Source organism: Rhinichthys klamathensis, unplaced genomic scaffold (genome assembly GCF_029890125.1).
Source record: "Rhinichthys klamathensis goyatoka isolate OS25496 unplaced genomic scaffold, OSU_Roscu_1.1 h1tg000096l_1, whole genome shotgun sequence".
In the NCBI taxonomy this organism is placed as follows: Eukaryota; Metazoa; Chordata; class Actinopteri; order Cypriniformes; family Leuciscidae; genus Rhinichthys; species Rhinichthys klamathensis.
In genome coordinates, this window is record NW_026606635.1 from 192501 (window position 1) to 205000 (window position 12500).

Below are 12500 nucleotides of genomic sequence, written 5' to 3' on the forward strand. Positions count from 1 at the left end.
ACGGGACCACGGGTGCTGGAAATAATAGCGGAACTTGGAGTAAACCTCCATCTGTCGGAGGAACCCAAGACACCGTCCACCTGAGAGACACCACACACACACACACGCTTCAAACACAGGCCTGCAGTTCATATTATAAATCAGCAGAGAACCGGCACTTACTCACCCGTGTCGTTCCAAACCCACATGACTTTCTTTTGTGCCGTGAAACACAACAAGAGACACTTTATGATATTTGTATGTTGTTGTTTTTTTTAGAGCTGTTTGCTTTCAATGTAAAGCAGCGTGAACATTCAGCGAATCATCTCATTTTGTGTCATCTCATTTTGTTTTGCGTGAGTAAAAGATAAACACATTTTTTTTCTGGATGAAATAATGATTTAGATCGTCCGAATCACAGTCTACACAAGCACCAGTCCAAAACAAACACTAATGGATGAATTTCATAAAAACATCCAGGTCACATAATATACATACAGACAGACGGACGGACATTTAGACAAACATTCAGACAGACAAACATACAGATAAACATAAATACAGAGACAGACAGACAAACATACAGACAGACAGACAAACATTTACACAAACATTCAGACAGACAAACATACAGACAAACATAAATACAGAGACAGACAGACAGACAAACATTCAGACAGACAAACATAAATACAGAGACAGACAGACAGACAAACATTCAGACAGACAAACATAAATACAGAGACAGACAGACAAACATACAGACAGACAAACATTTACACAAACATTCAGACAGACAAACATACAGACAAACATAAATACAGAGACAGACAGACAGACAGACAAACATTCAGACAGACAAACATACAGACAGACAAACATACAGACAGACAAACATTTACACAAACATTCAGACAGACAAACATACAGACAAACATAAATACAGAGACAGACAGACAGACAGACAAACATACAGACAGACAAACAAACATTTACACAAACATTCAGACAGACAAACATACAGACAAACATAAATACAGAGACAGACAGACAAACATACAGACAGACAAACATTTACACAAACATTCAGACAGACAAACATACAGACAAACATAAATACAGACAGACAGACGAACAGACAGACAAACATTCAGACAAACATACAGACAAACAAACATTCAGACAAACACAAATACAGACAGACAGACATACAGACACACATTTAGACAAACAAACATACAGACAAGCATACAGACAGACAAACATTCAGACAAACATTCAGACAGACAAACATTCAGACAGACAAACAAACAAAAAGACACCTGACAAACATTCAGACAAACATACAGACAAACACAAATACAGAGACAGACAGACAAACACAAATACAGACAGACAGACAGACAGACAAACAGACACACATTTAGACAAACAAACATACAGACAAGAATACAGACAAACAAACATACAGACAAACATTCAGACAGACAAACATTCAGACAGACAAACAAACAAACAAAGATACCTGACAAACATACAGACAAACACAAATACAGAGACAGACAGACAGAGACAGACAAACAAACATTCAGACCAACACAAATACAGACAGACAGACAAACAAAACAAACAAACATACAGACAAGCATACAGACAAACATTCAGACAGACAAACATTCAGACAAACAAACATTCAGACAAACAAACATTCAGACAGACAAACATTCAGACAGACAAACATTCAGACAGACAAACAAACATACAAACAAACAAACATACAAACAAACAAACAAAACAAACATACCTGACAAACATTCAGACAAACATACAGACAAACACAAATACAGAGACAGACAGACAGACAGACAGACAAACACAAATACAGACAGACAGACAAAACAAACATTCAGACAAACACAAATACAGACAGACAGACAAACAGACACACATTTAGACAAACAAACATACAGACAAGCATACAGACAAACAAACATACAAACATTCAGACAGACAAACAAACAAACAAAGATACCTGACAAACATTCAGACAAACATACAGACAAACACAAATACAGAGACAGACAGACAGAGACAGACAAACAAACATTCAGACAAACACAAATACAGACAGACAGACAGACAAACAAAACAAACAAACATACAAACAAACATACAGACAAGCATTCAGACAGACAAACATTCAGACAAACAAACATTCAGACAAACATTCAGACAGACAAACAAACATACAAACAAACAAACAAAACAAACATACCTGACAAACATTCAGACAAACATACAGACAAACACAAATACAGAGACAGACAGACAAACACAAATACAGACAGACAGACAACCACAAATACAGACAGACAGACAACCACAAATACAGACAGACAGACAGACAGACAAACAAAGCAAACATTCAGACAGACATTTCACACAAATGCTCAATGGCTAATAATATCTGACATGAGCGTGCGATGATGATGCAAGAGTTCTGGAATAACCGCCTGCTCAGAAACCATGTGCTGCTGGACTCATTTAGCCTGTGTGTGTGTGTGTGTGTGTGTGTGTGTGTGTGTGTGTGTGTGTGTGTGTGTCCAAATGTCCATGTTTTCACCAAATGTCAAAATATATAAGAATATAATGTCTATTTAAGTAAATATTTCATATACAGTAAATAATATATCTATCTATCTATCTGTCTGTCTGTCTGTCTGTCTGTCTGTCTGTCTGTCTGTCTGTCTGTCTGTCTATCTATCTATCTATCTATCTATCTATCTCTCGGTAAGTGTGTGTGTGTGTGTTTTGGTTATGTTTACATTCATGGCTTCTTGTGCAACGCTGAAACTCTTCCCTTAAACAACAAAAATCACATGTCAAAACAATCAATCTCAGCAACAAAATAATAGGCACGTATGATATCTTTGCATGACGCGTGCACATAATATGCAATGAATAAAGGTGGATGAGTGTAAATGGGAGCCGCTCATTAACCTCAGCACGTGCGTCGGGATCAAAGCAGGAGCAACACACAGTTTTCCAGCATGTTCCATGAGCGACACACACACACACACACACACACACACACACACACACACACACACACACACACAGAGAGATGATCTTAACACATGTAAAGAGTCTTACGCAGACAGTCGTGCGGAGATTCAGATTCAGATTCAGATCCCATCGCCATATCAGTGCTTTCCTTCCGACATCAGTGATGATGATGATGATGATGATAATCCTTCGCGCGCCGCTCGTTCAACGCGTCTGATTTCACGCGCGTCATTCAAAGCGTCCGCGCGCCACATGCGATTACAGAAGCAGAAACAAAACATCATAATCATCATGAGCAAAACACAGAGACCACAACATGGAGACAGACATCTCACTCTCTCTCTCTAATAATAATATTTTTCTCAATAATATTAATAAATAACTATACTGATAATATTTGCAACAATATATTTTTTTACAGTGAATAAAGCGTATTGAATAAAGGACTATATAAACAAATGTGTGTATTTATTTATTTAAATATCGAGGGATAGGGCAATTTTCGAATAAATATAAGACAATTAATATTTAGAACATTAGTTACAGTTATGTAATTATACATTACAGAATATTATAGCTCTGATTGTACTGACACTATTGGATTAAAACAAAAAGCCTGAACTGAATTGAGCTGAATAATGACACTGTTTACTTCTATAAAGCTGCTTTACAGCAGGAATTGAAGTTTCCATCAATGATTCTTTTTTTTTCTCTTTTTTTGTTGTTGTTGAATGATTTAATATTCAAAGACACAATATGCATTTCAGGTGGTATAGTATATAAAGATACGAGAACAAAACGAAATAGCTATATACATAGAAGTATTAATAAACATTTCTAACATAAAGTATTTCTACACAAAAAAATGAGAAGTGAAAATGATGTCTGCGCATGCGCAGTGCGGAGGGAGGGTCGACGCGTCAGAGACACGTGACGTCACCGCTGCTCTGCTTCCTTCTTCCGGGATTGAGAGTCACCAAACATCATCCGCCGAGTGAAATAATGTCTCATCAAACGGGTATTCAGGGTAAGAGTGAGAATTTTTTTTATGATTTATAAATCTGAATCTGTATGATGATAATGCATGAGCGGCGACATACTCACTTAGCGCCGAGATTCACTTAGAGAAATCAAAGAAAATGTGAATAAACCGCGTCTGTCGGCCAGCAGTGGTTTCCCTCAGATCTCAGCGTTATGAATAATTTCATCTTGATGATTTATTTATCGTATGAGTGTTTAAAGATGGGCAGAGTTTTGCTTCAGTGATCTCGAGCACGGGCAACGCCTTCAGCGCGCGCGCTCACGCGCCATATGCAGCCTATAATAATATCACCATACTGTATATCATCATCATACTGTATATCAACATACTGAAATATACATCCTCATCACACTTACTGTTAGTTTAACCCATTCCGCCTCATCAGGAAATAAAACATGCTTTTTGTAAATCATAACTATGACATACAATTCATGATATGACATAAAACGTAGGAATTAGGACATAAAAAGGAGAAATTATGACATACTGTCATATTTATTGAAATTATGACATAAAAAGGCAGAATTATGACATATTTATGAGATAAAAAGTCTAAATCATGACATTAAAAGTAATATTTATGAGAAAAAAGTTAAAACTGTAACAGTAAGTCATTTTTAGCTTAAGTCAACATAACAGTCATAACAGAGAAAAAAGTCAATTAGGACATAAAAGGTCGAAATTAAGACATTCTTAGTCATACTTAAGAGATGAAAAGTAAAAAGTATGACATAACTCATAGGCCTAATTATGACAAAAAGTATGTATAAATGTATAATATATATAATATAAAAAGTATGTATGTATATTAAAGTAACGTATAAAATAAAACGTATTCTAATAATAGTAAATTATAATATTATCTCAATAGTCAATACCTCAATCATCATCATCATCTATTATTATCATATATGAAATAATAACAGTTTATATGAAATAATGATCAGTCACAGTGTCTGAAAACACGTTCTCTCTGTTTCTGACTAATAAAGAATAAAGATTGTTTGTTTTCATGGTTACAGTCCTCAGAGTAATATGAGTGATGTGAGTGTGTTGTTGAGTGTGTGTTCTCGTCCTCAGAGTAATATGAGTGATGTGAGTGTGTTGTTGAGTGTGTGTTCTCGTCCTCAGAGTAATATGAGTGATGTGAGTGTGTTGTTGAGTGTGTGTTCTCGTCCTCAGAGTAATATGAGTGATGTGAGTGTGTTGTTGAGTGTGTGTTCTCGTCCTCAGAGTAATATGAGTGATGTGAGTGTGTTGTTGAGTGTGTGTTCTCTCGTCCTCAGAGTAATATGAGTGATGTGAGTGTGTTGTTGAGTGTGTGTTCTCGTCCTCAGAGTAATATGAGTGATGTGAGTGTGTTGTTGAGTGTGTGTTCTCGTCCTCAGAGTAATATGAGTGATGTGAGTGTGTTGTTGAGTGTGTGTTCTCTCGTCCTCAGAGTAATATGAGTGATGTGAGTGTGTTGTTGAGTGTGTGTTCTCGTCCTCAGAGTAATATGAGTGATGTGAGTGTGTTGTTGAGTGTGTGTTCTCTCGTCCTCAGAGTAATATGAGTGATGTGAGTGTGTTGTTGAGTGTGTGTTCTCTCGTCCTCAGAGTAATATGAGTGATGTGAGTGTGTTGTTGAGTGTGTGTTCTCTCGTCCTCAGAGTAATATGAGTGATGTGAGTGTGTTGTTGAGTGTGTGTTCTCTCGTCCTCAGAGTAATATGAGTGATGTGAGTGTGTTGTTGAGTGTGTGTTCTCTCGTCCTCAGAGTAATATGAGTGATGTGTGTGTGTTGTTGAGTGTGTGTTCTCTCGTCCTCAGAGTAATATGAGTGATGTGAGTGTGTTGTTGAGTGTGTGTTCTCGTCCTCAGAGTAATATGAGTGATGTGAGTGTGTTGTTGAGTGTGTGTTCTCGTCCTCAGAGTAATATGAGTGATGTGAGTGTGTTGTTGAGTGTGTGTTCTCTCGTCCTCAGAGTAATATGAGTGATGTGAGTGTGTTGTTGAGTGTGTGTTCTCTCGTCCTCAGAGTAATATGAGTGATGTGTGTGTGTTGTTGAGTGTGTGTTCTCTCGTCCTCAGAGTAATATGAGTGATGTGAGTGTGTTGTTGAGTGTGTGTTCTCGTCCTCAGAGTAATATGAGTGATGTGAGTGTGTTGTTGAGTGTGTGTTCTCGTCCTCAGAGTAATATGAGTGATGTGAGTGTGTTGTTGAGTGTGTGTTCTCGTCCTCAGAGTAATATGAGTGATGTGAGTGTGTTGTTGAGTGTGTGTTCTCGTCCTCAGAGTAATATGAGTGATGTGAGTGTGTTGTTGAGTGTGTGTTCTCTCATCCTCAGAGTAATATGAGTGATGTGAGTGTGTTGTTGAGTGTGTGTTCTCTCGTCCTCAGAGTAATATGAGTGATGTGAGTGTGTTGTTGAGTGTGTGTTCTCTCGTCCTCAGAGTAATATGAGTGATGTGAGTGTGTTGTTGAGTGTGTTCTCTCGTCCTCAGAGTAATATGAGTGATGTGAGTGTGTTGTTGAGTGTGTGTTCTCGTCCTCAGAGTAATATGAGTGATGTGAGTGTGTTGTTGAGTGTGTGTTCTCTCGTCCTCAGAGTAATATGAGTGATGTGAGTGTGTTGTTGAGTGTGTGTTCTCGTCCTCAGAGTAATATGAGTGATGTGAGTGTGTTGTTGAGTGTGTGTTCTCTCGTCCTCAGAGTAATATGAGTGATGTGAGTGTGTTGTTGAGTGTGTGTTCTCTCGTCCTCAGAGTAATATGAGTGATGTGAGTGTGTTGTTGAGTGTGTGTTCTCTCGTCCTCAGAGTAATATGAGTGATGTGTGTGTGTTGTTGAGTGTGTGTTCTCGTCCTCAGAGTAATATGAGTGATGTGAGTGTGTTGTTGAGTGTGTGTTCTCTCGTCCTCAGAGTAATATGAGTGATGTGAGTGTGTTGTTGAGTGTGTGTTCTCGTCCTCAGAGTAATATGAGTGATGTGAGTGTGTTGTTGAGTGTGTGTTCTCGTCCTCAGAGTAATATGAGTGATGTGAGTGTGTTGTTGAGTGTGTGTTCTCTCGTCCTCAGAGTAATATGAGTGATGTGTGTGTGTTGTTGAGTGTGTGTTCTCGTCCTCAGAGTAATATGAGTGATGTGAGTGTGTTGTTGAGTGTGTGTTCTCTCGTCCTCAGAGTAATATGAGTGATGTGAGTGTGTTGTTGAGTGTGTGTTCTCTCGTCCTCAGAGTAATATGAGTGATGTGAGTGTGTTGTTGAGTGTGTGTTCTCTCGTCCTCAGAGTAATATGAGTGATGTGAGTGTGTTGTTGAGTGTGTGTTCTCTCGTCCTCAGAGTAATATGAGTGATGTGAGTGTGTTGTTGAGTGTGTGTTCTCTCGTCCTCAGAGTAATATGAGTGATGTGAGTGTGTTGTTGAGTGTGTGTTCTCGTCCTCAGAGTAATATGAGTGATGTGAGTGTGTTGTTGAGTGTGTGTTCTCGTCCTCAGAGTAATATGAGTGATGTGAGTGTGTTGTTGAGTGTGTGTTCTCTCGTCCTCAGAGTAATATGAGTGATGTGAGTGTGTTGTTGAGTGTGTGTTCTCTCGTCCTCAGAGTAATATGAGTGATGTGAGTGTGTTGTTGAGTGTGTGTTCTCTCGTCCTCAGAGTAATATGAGTGATGTGAGTGTGTTGTTGAGTGTGTGTTCTCTCGTCCTCAGAGTAATATGAGTGATGTGAGTGTGTTGTTGAGTGTGTGTTCTCTCGTCCTCAGAGTAATATGAGTGATGTGAGTGTGTTGTTGAGTGTGTGTTCTCTCGTCCTCAGAGTAATATGAGTGATGTGAGTGTGTTGTTGAGTGTGTGTTCTCTCGTCCTCAGAGTAATATGAGTGATGTGAGTGTGTTGTTGAGTGTGTGTTCTCTCGTCCTCAGAGTAATATGAGTGATGTGAGTGTGTTGTTGAGTGTGTGTTCTCTCGTCCTCAGAGTAATATGAGTGATGTGAGTGTGTTGTTGAGTGTGTGTTCTCGTCCTCAGAGTAATATGAGTGATGTGAGTGTGTTATTGAGTGTGTGTTCTCTCGTCCTCAGAGTAATATGAGTGATGTGAGTGTGTTGTTGAGTGTGTGTTCTCTCGTCCTCAGAGTAATATGAGTGATGTGAGTGTGTTGTTGAGTGTGTGTTCTCGTCCTCAGAGTAATATGAGTGATGTGAGTGTGTTGTTGAGTGTGTGTTCTCGTCCTCAGAGTAATATGAGTGATGTGAGTGTGTTGTTGAGTGTGTGTTCTCGTCCTCAGAGTAATATGAGTGATGTGAGTGTGTTGTTGAGTGTGTGTTCTCGTCCTCAGAGTAATATGAGTGATGTGAGTGTGTTGTTGAGTGTGTGTTCTCGTCCTCAGAGTAATATGAGTGATGTGAGTGTGTTGTTGAGTGTGTGTTCTCTCGTCCTCAGAGTAATATGAGTGATGTGAGTGTGTTATTGAGTGTGTGTTCTCTCGTCCTCAGAGTAATATGAGTGATGTGAGTGTGTTGTTGAGTGTGTGTTCTCTCGTCCTCAGAGTAATATGAGTGATGTGAGTGTGTTGTTGAGTGTGTGTTCTCGTCCTCAGAGTAATATGAGTGATGTGAGTGTGTTATTGAGTGTGTGTTCTCTCGTCCTCAGAGTAATATGAGTGATGTGAGTGTGTTGTTGAGTGTGTGTTCTCGTCCTCAGAGTAATATGAGTGATGTGAGTGTGTTGTTGAGTGTGTGTTCTCTCGTCCTCAGAGTAATATGAGTGATGTGAGTGTGTTGTTGAGTGTGTGTTCTCGTCCTCAGAGTAATATGAGTGATGTGAGTGTGTTGTTGAGTGTGTGTTCTCGTCCTCAGAGTAATATGAGTGATGTGAGTGTGTTATTGAGTGTGTGTTCTCTCGTCCTCAGAGTAATATGAGTGATGTGAGTGTGTTGTTGAGTGTGTGTTCTCTCGTCCTCGGAGTAATATGAGTGATGTGAGTGTGTTGTTGAGTGTGTGTTCTCTCGTCCTCAGAGTAATATGAGTGATGTGAGTGTGTTGTTGAGTGTGTGTTCTCTCGTCCTCAGAGTAATATGAGTGTGAGTGTGTTGTTGAGTGTGTGTTCTCTCGTCCTCAGAGTAATATGAGTGATGTGAGTGTGTTGTTGAGTGTGTGTTCTCTCGTCCTCAGAGTAATATGAGTGATGTGAGTGTGTTGTTGAGTGTGTGTTCTCTCGTCCTCAGAGTAATATGAGTGTGAGTGTGTTGTTGAGTGTGTGTTCTCTCGTCCTCAGAGTAATATGAGTGATGTGAGTGTGTTGTCGAGTGTGTGTTCTCTCGTCCTCAGAGTAATATGAGTGATGTGAGTGTGTTGTTGAGTGTGTGTTCTCTCGTCCTCAGAGTAATATGAGTGTGAGTGTGTTATTGAGTGTGTGTTCTCTCGTCCTCAGAGTAATATGAGTGATGTGAGTGTGTTGTTGAGTGTGTGTTCTCTCGTCCTCAGAGTAATATGAGTGATGTGAGTGTGTTGTTGAGTGTGTGTTCTCTCGTCCTCAGAGTAATATGAGTGATGTGAGTGTGTTGTTGAGTGTGTGTTCTCTCGTCCTCAGAGTAATATGAGTGTGAGTGTGTTGTTGAGTGTGTGTTCTCTCGTCCTCAGAGTAATATGAGTGATGTGAGTGTGTTGTTGAGTGTGTGTTCTCTCGTCCTCAGAGTAATATGAGTGATGTGAGTGTGTTGTTGAGTGTGTGTTCTCTCGTCCTCAGAGTAATATGAGTGATGTGAGTGTGTTGTTGAGTGTGTGTTCTCGTCCTCAGAGTAATATGAGTGTGAGTGTGTTGTTGAGTGTGTGTTCTCTCGTCCTCAGAGTAATATGAGTGATGTGAGTGTGTTGTTGAGTGTGTGTTCTCTCGTCCTCAGAGTAATATGAGTGTGAGTGTGTGTTCTCTCGTCCTCAGAGTAATATGAGTGATGTGAGTGTGTTGTTGATTGTGTGTTCTCTCGTCCTCAGAGTAATATGAGTGATGTGAGTGTGTTGTTGAGTGTGTGTTCTCTCGTCCTCAGAGTAATATGAGTGATGTGAGTGTGTTGTTGAGTGTGTGTTCTCTCGTCCTCAGAGTAATATGAGTGATGTGAGTGTGTTGTTGAGTGTGTGTTCTCGTCCTCAGAGTAATATGAGTGATGTGAGTGTGTTGTTGAGTGTGTGTTCTCTCGTCCTCAGAGTAATATGAGTGTGAGTGTGTTGTTGAGTGTGTGTTCTCTCGTCCTCAGAGTAATATGAGTGATGTGAGTGTGTTGTTGAGTGTGTGTTCTCGTCCTCAGAGTAATATGAGTGATGTGAGTGTGTTGTTGAGTGTGTGTTCTCTCGTCCTCAGAGTAATATGAGTGATGTGAGTGTGTTGTTGAGTGTGTGTTCTCTCGTCCTCAGAGTAATATGAGTGATGTGAGTGTGTTGTTGAGTGTGTGTTCTCTCGTCCTCAGAGTAATATGAGTGATGTGAGTGTGTTGTTGAGTGTGTGTTCTCTCGTCCTCAGAGTAATATGAGTGATGTGAGTGTGTTGTTGAGTGTGTGTTCTCTCGTCCTCAGAGTAATATGAGTGATGTGAGTGTGTTGTTGAGTGTGTGTTCTCTCGTCCTCAGTAATATGAGTGATGTGAGTGTGTTGTTGAGTGTGTGTTCTCTCGTCCTCAGAGTAATATGAGTGATGTGAGTGTGTTGTTGAGTGTGTGTTCTCTCGTCCTCAGAGTAATATGAGTGATGTGAGTGTGTTGTTGAGTGTGTGTTCTCTCGTCCTCAGAGTAATATGAGTGATGTGAGTGTGTTGTTGAGTGTGTGTTCTCTCGTCCTCAGAGTAATATGAGTGATGTGAGTGTGTTGTTGAGTGTGTGTTCTCTCGTCCTCAGAGTAATATGAGTGATGTGAGTGTGTTGTTGAGTGTGTGTTCTCTCGTCCTCAGAGTAATATGAGTGATGTGAGTGTGTTGTTGAGTGTGTGTTCTCTCGTCCTCAGTAATATGAGTGATGTGAGTGTGTTGTTGAGTGTGTGTTCTCTCGTCCTCAGAGTAATATGAGTGTGAGTGTGTTGTTGAGTGTGTGTTCTCTCGTCCTCAGAGTAATATGAGTGATGTGAGTGTGTTGTTGAGTGTGTGTTCTCTCGTCCTCAGAGTAATATGAGTGATGTGAGTGTGTTGTTGAGTGTGTGTTCTCTCGTCCTCAGAGTAATATGAGTGTGAGTGTGTTGTTGAGTGTGTGTTCTCTCGTCCTCAGAGTAATATGAGTGTGAGTGTGTTGTTGAGTGTGTGTTCTCTCGTCCTCAGAGTAATATGAGTGATGTGAGTGTGTTGTTGATTGTGTGTTCTCTCGTCCTCAGAGTAATATGAGTGATGTGAGTGTGTTGTTGAGTGTGTGTTCTCTCGTCCTCAGAGTAATATGAGTGATGTGAGTGTGTTGTTGAGTGTGTGTTCTCTCGTCCTCAGAGTAATATGAGTGATGTGAGTGTGTTGTTGAGTGTGTGTTCTCTCGTCCTCAGAGTAATATGAGTGATGTGAGTGTGTTGTTGAGTGTGTGTTCTCTCGTCCTCAGAGTAATATGAGTGATGTGAGTGTGTTGTTGAGTGTGTGTTCTCTCGTCCTCAGAGTAATATGAGTGTGAGTGTGTTGTTGAGTGTGTGTTCTCTCGTCCTCAGAGTAATATGAGTGATGTGAGTGTGTTGTTGAGTGTGTGTTCTCTCGTCCTCAGAGTAATATGAGTGATGTGAGTGTGTTGTTGAGTGTGTGTTCTCTCGTCCTCAGAGTAATATGAGTGATGTGAGTGTGTTGTTGAGTGTGTGTTCTCTCGTCCTCAGAGTAATATGAGTGATGTGAGTGTGTTGTTGAGTGTGTGTTCTCTCGTCCTCAGAGTAATATGAGTGATGTGAGTGTGTTGTTGAGTGTGTGTTCTCGTCCTCAGAGTAATATGAGTGTGAGTGTGTTGTTGAGTGTGTGTTCTCTCGTCCTCAGAGTAATATGAGTGATGTGAGTGTGTTGTTGAGTGTGTGTTCTCTCGTCCTCAGCGGCTGAAGAGCTGAAGGATGTCTTCGGCAGCGCCAGGAACGGACAGTACAGACTCCTGAAGATCGTGATAGAAAATGGTATCTGATAATCATAAACACTTCAATATTCCCAGAATTATGAGTAATTGACGTGTGTGTGTGTGTGTGTGTGCAGAGGAGCTGGTTCTGGGCATGACTGAAGCCTGCTCTGGTAGTTGGGAGGAAGACTACGAGCGTCTGCTTCTGCCGGCGCTGGAGAAAGATCTGCCGAGCTTCATCCTCTTCCGGCTGGACTCCAGCAACAGCCTGGGTCACGAGTGGGTCTTCATCGCCTGGTCACCTGACCACTCGCCCGTAAGACATCACTGCACATCACACTCTTCATCGCCTGGTCACCTGACCACTCGCCCGTAAGACACCACTGCAC

The 12500-nt window shown here is 40.5% G+C and overlaps 2 protein-coding genes across 2 annotated transcripts in view; one reads left to right on the forward strand and one right to left on the reverse strand.

Moving 5' to 3' along the window:
* The window catches only part of tmem117 (transmembrane protein 117), a 74320-nt gene extending 70994 nt beyond the window's left edge, over window positions 1-3326 (reverse strand). The window contains exons 1-2 of the mRNA XM_056252582.1: window positions 3133-3326; window positions 1-80 (exon numbers count right to left, since the gene is read on the reverse strand). The exon at window positions 1-80 is cut by the window's left edge and continues 229 nt beyond it. Coding sequence (XP_056108557.1) covers window positions 1-80; window positions 3133-3181 — 129 coding nt within the window. The 5' untranslated portion in view covers window positions 3182-3326. The remainder of the gene's footprint in view (window positions 81-3132) is intronic.
* A 640-nt stretch (window positions 3327-3966) lies between these two features.
* twf1a (twinfilin actin-binding protein 1a) overlaps window positions 3967-12500 on the forward strand; it is a 15758-nt gene continuing 7224 nt past the window's right edge. Inside the window, exons 1-3 of the mRNA XM_056252583.1 lie at window positions 3967-4072; window positions 12095-12172; window positions 12249-12427. Of these exons, the coding sequence (XP_056108558.1) occupies window positions 4048-4072; window positions 12095-12172; window positions 12249-12427 (282 nt within the window). The 5' untranslated portion in view covers window positions 3967-4047. The remainder of the gene's footprint in view (window positions 4073-12094; window positions 12173-12248; window positions 12428-12500) is intronic.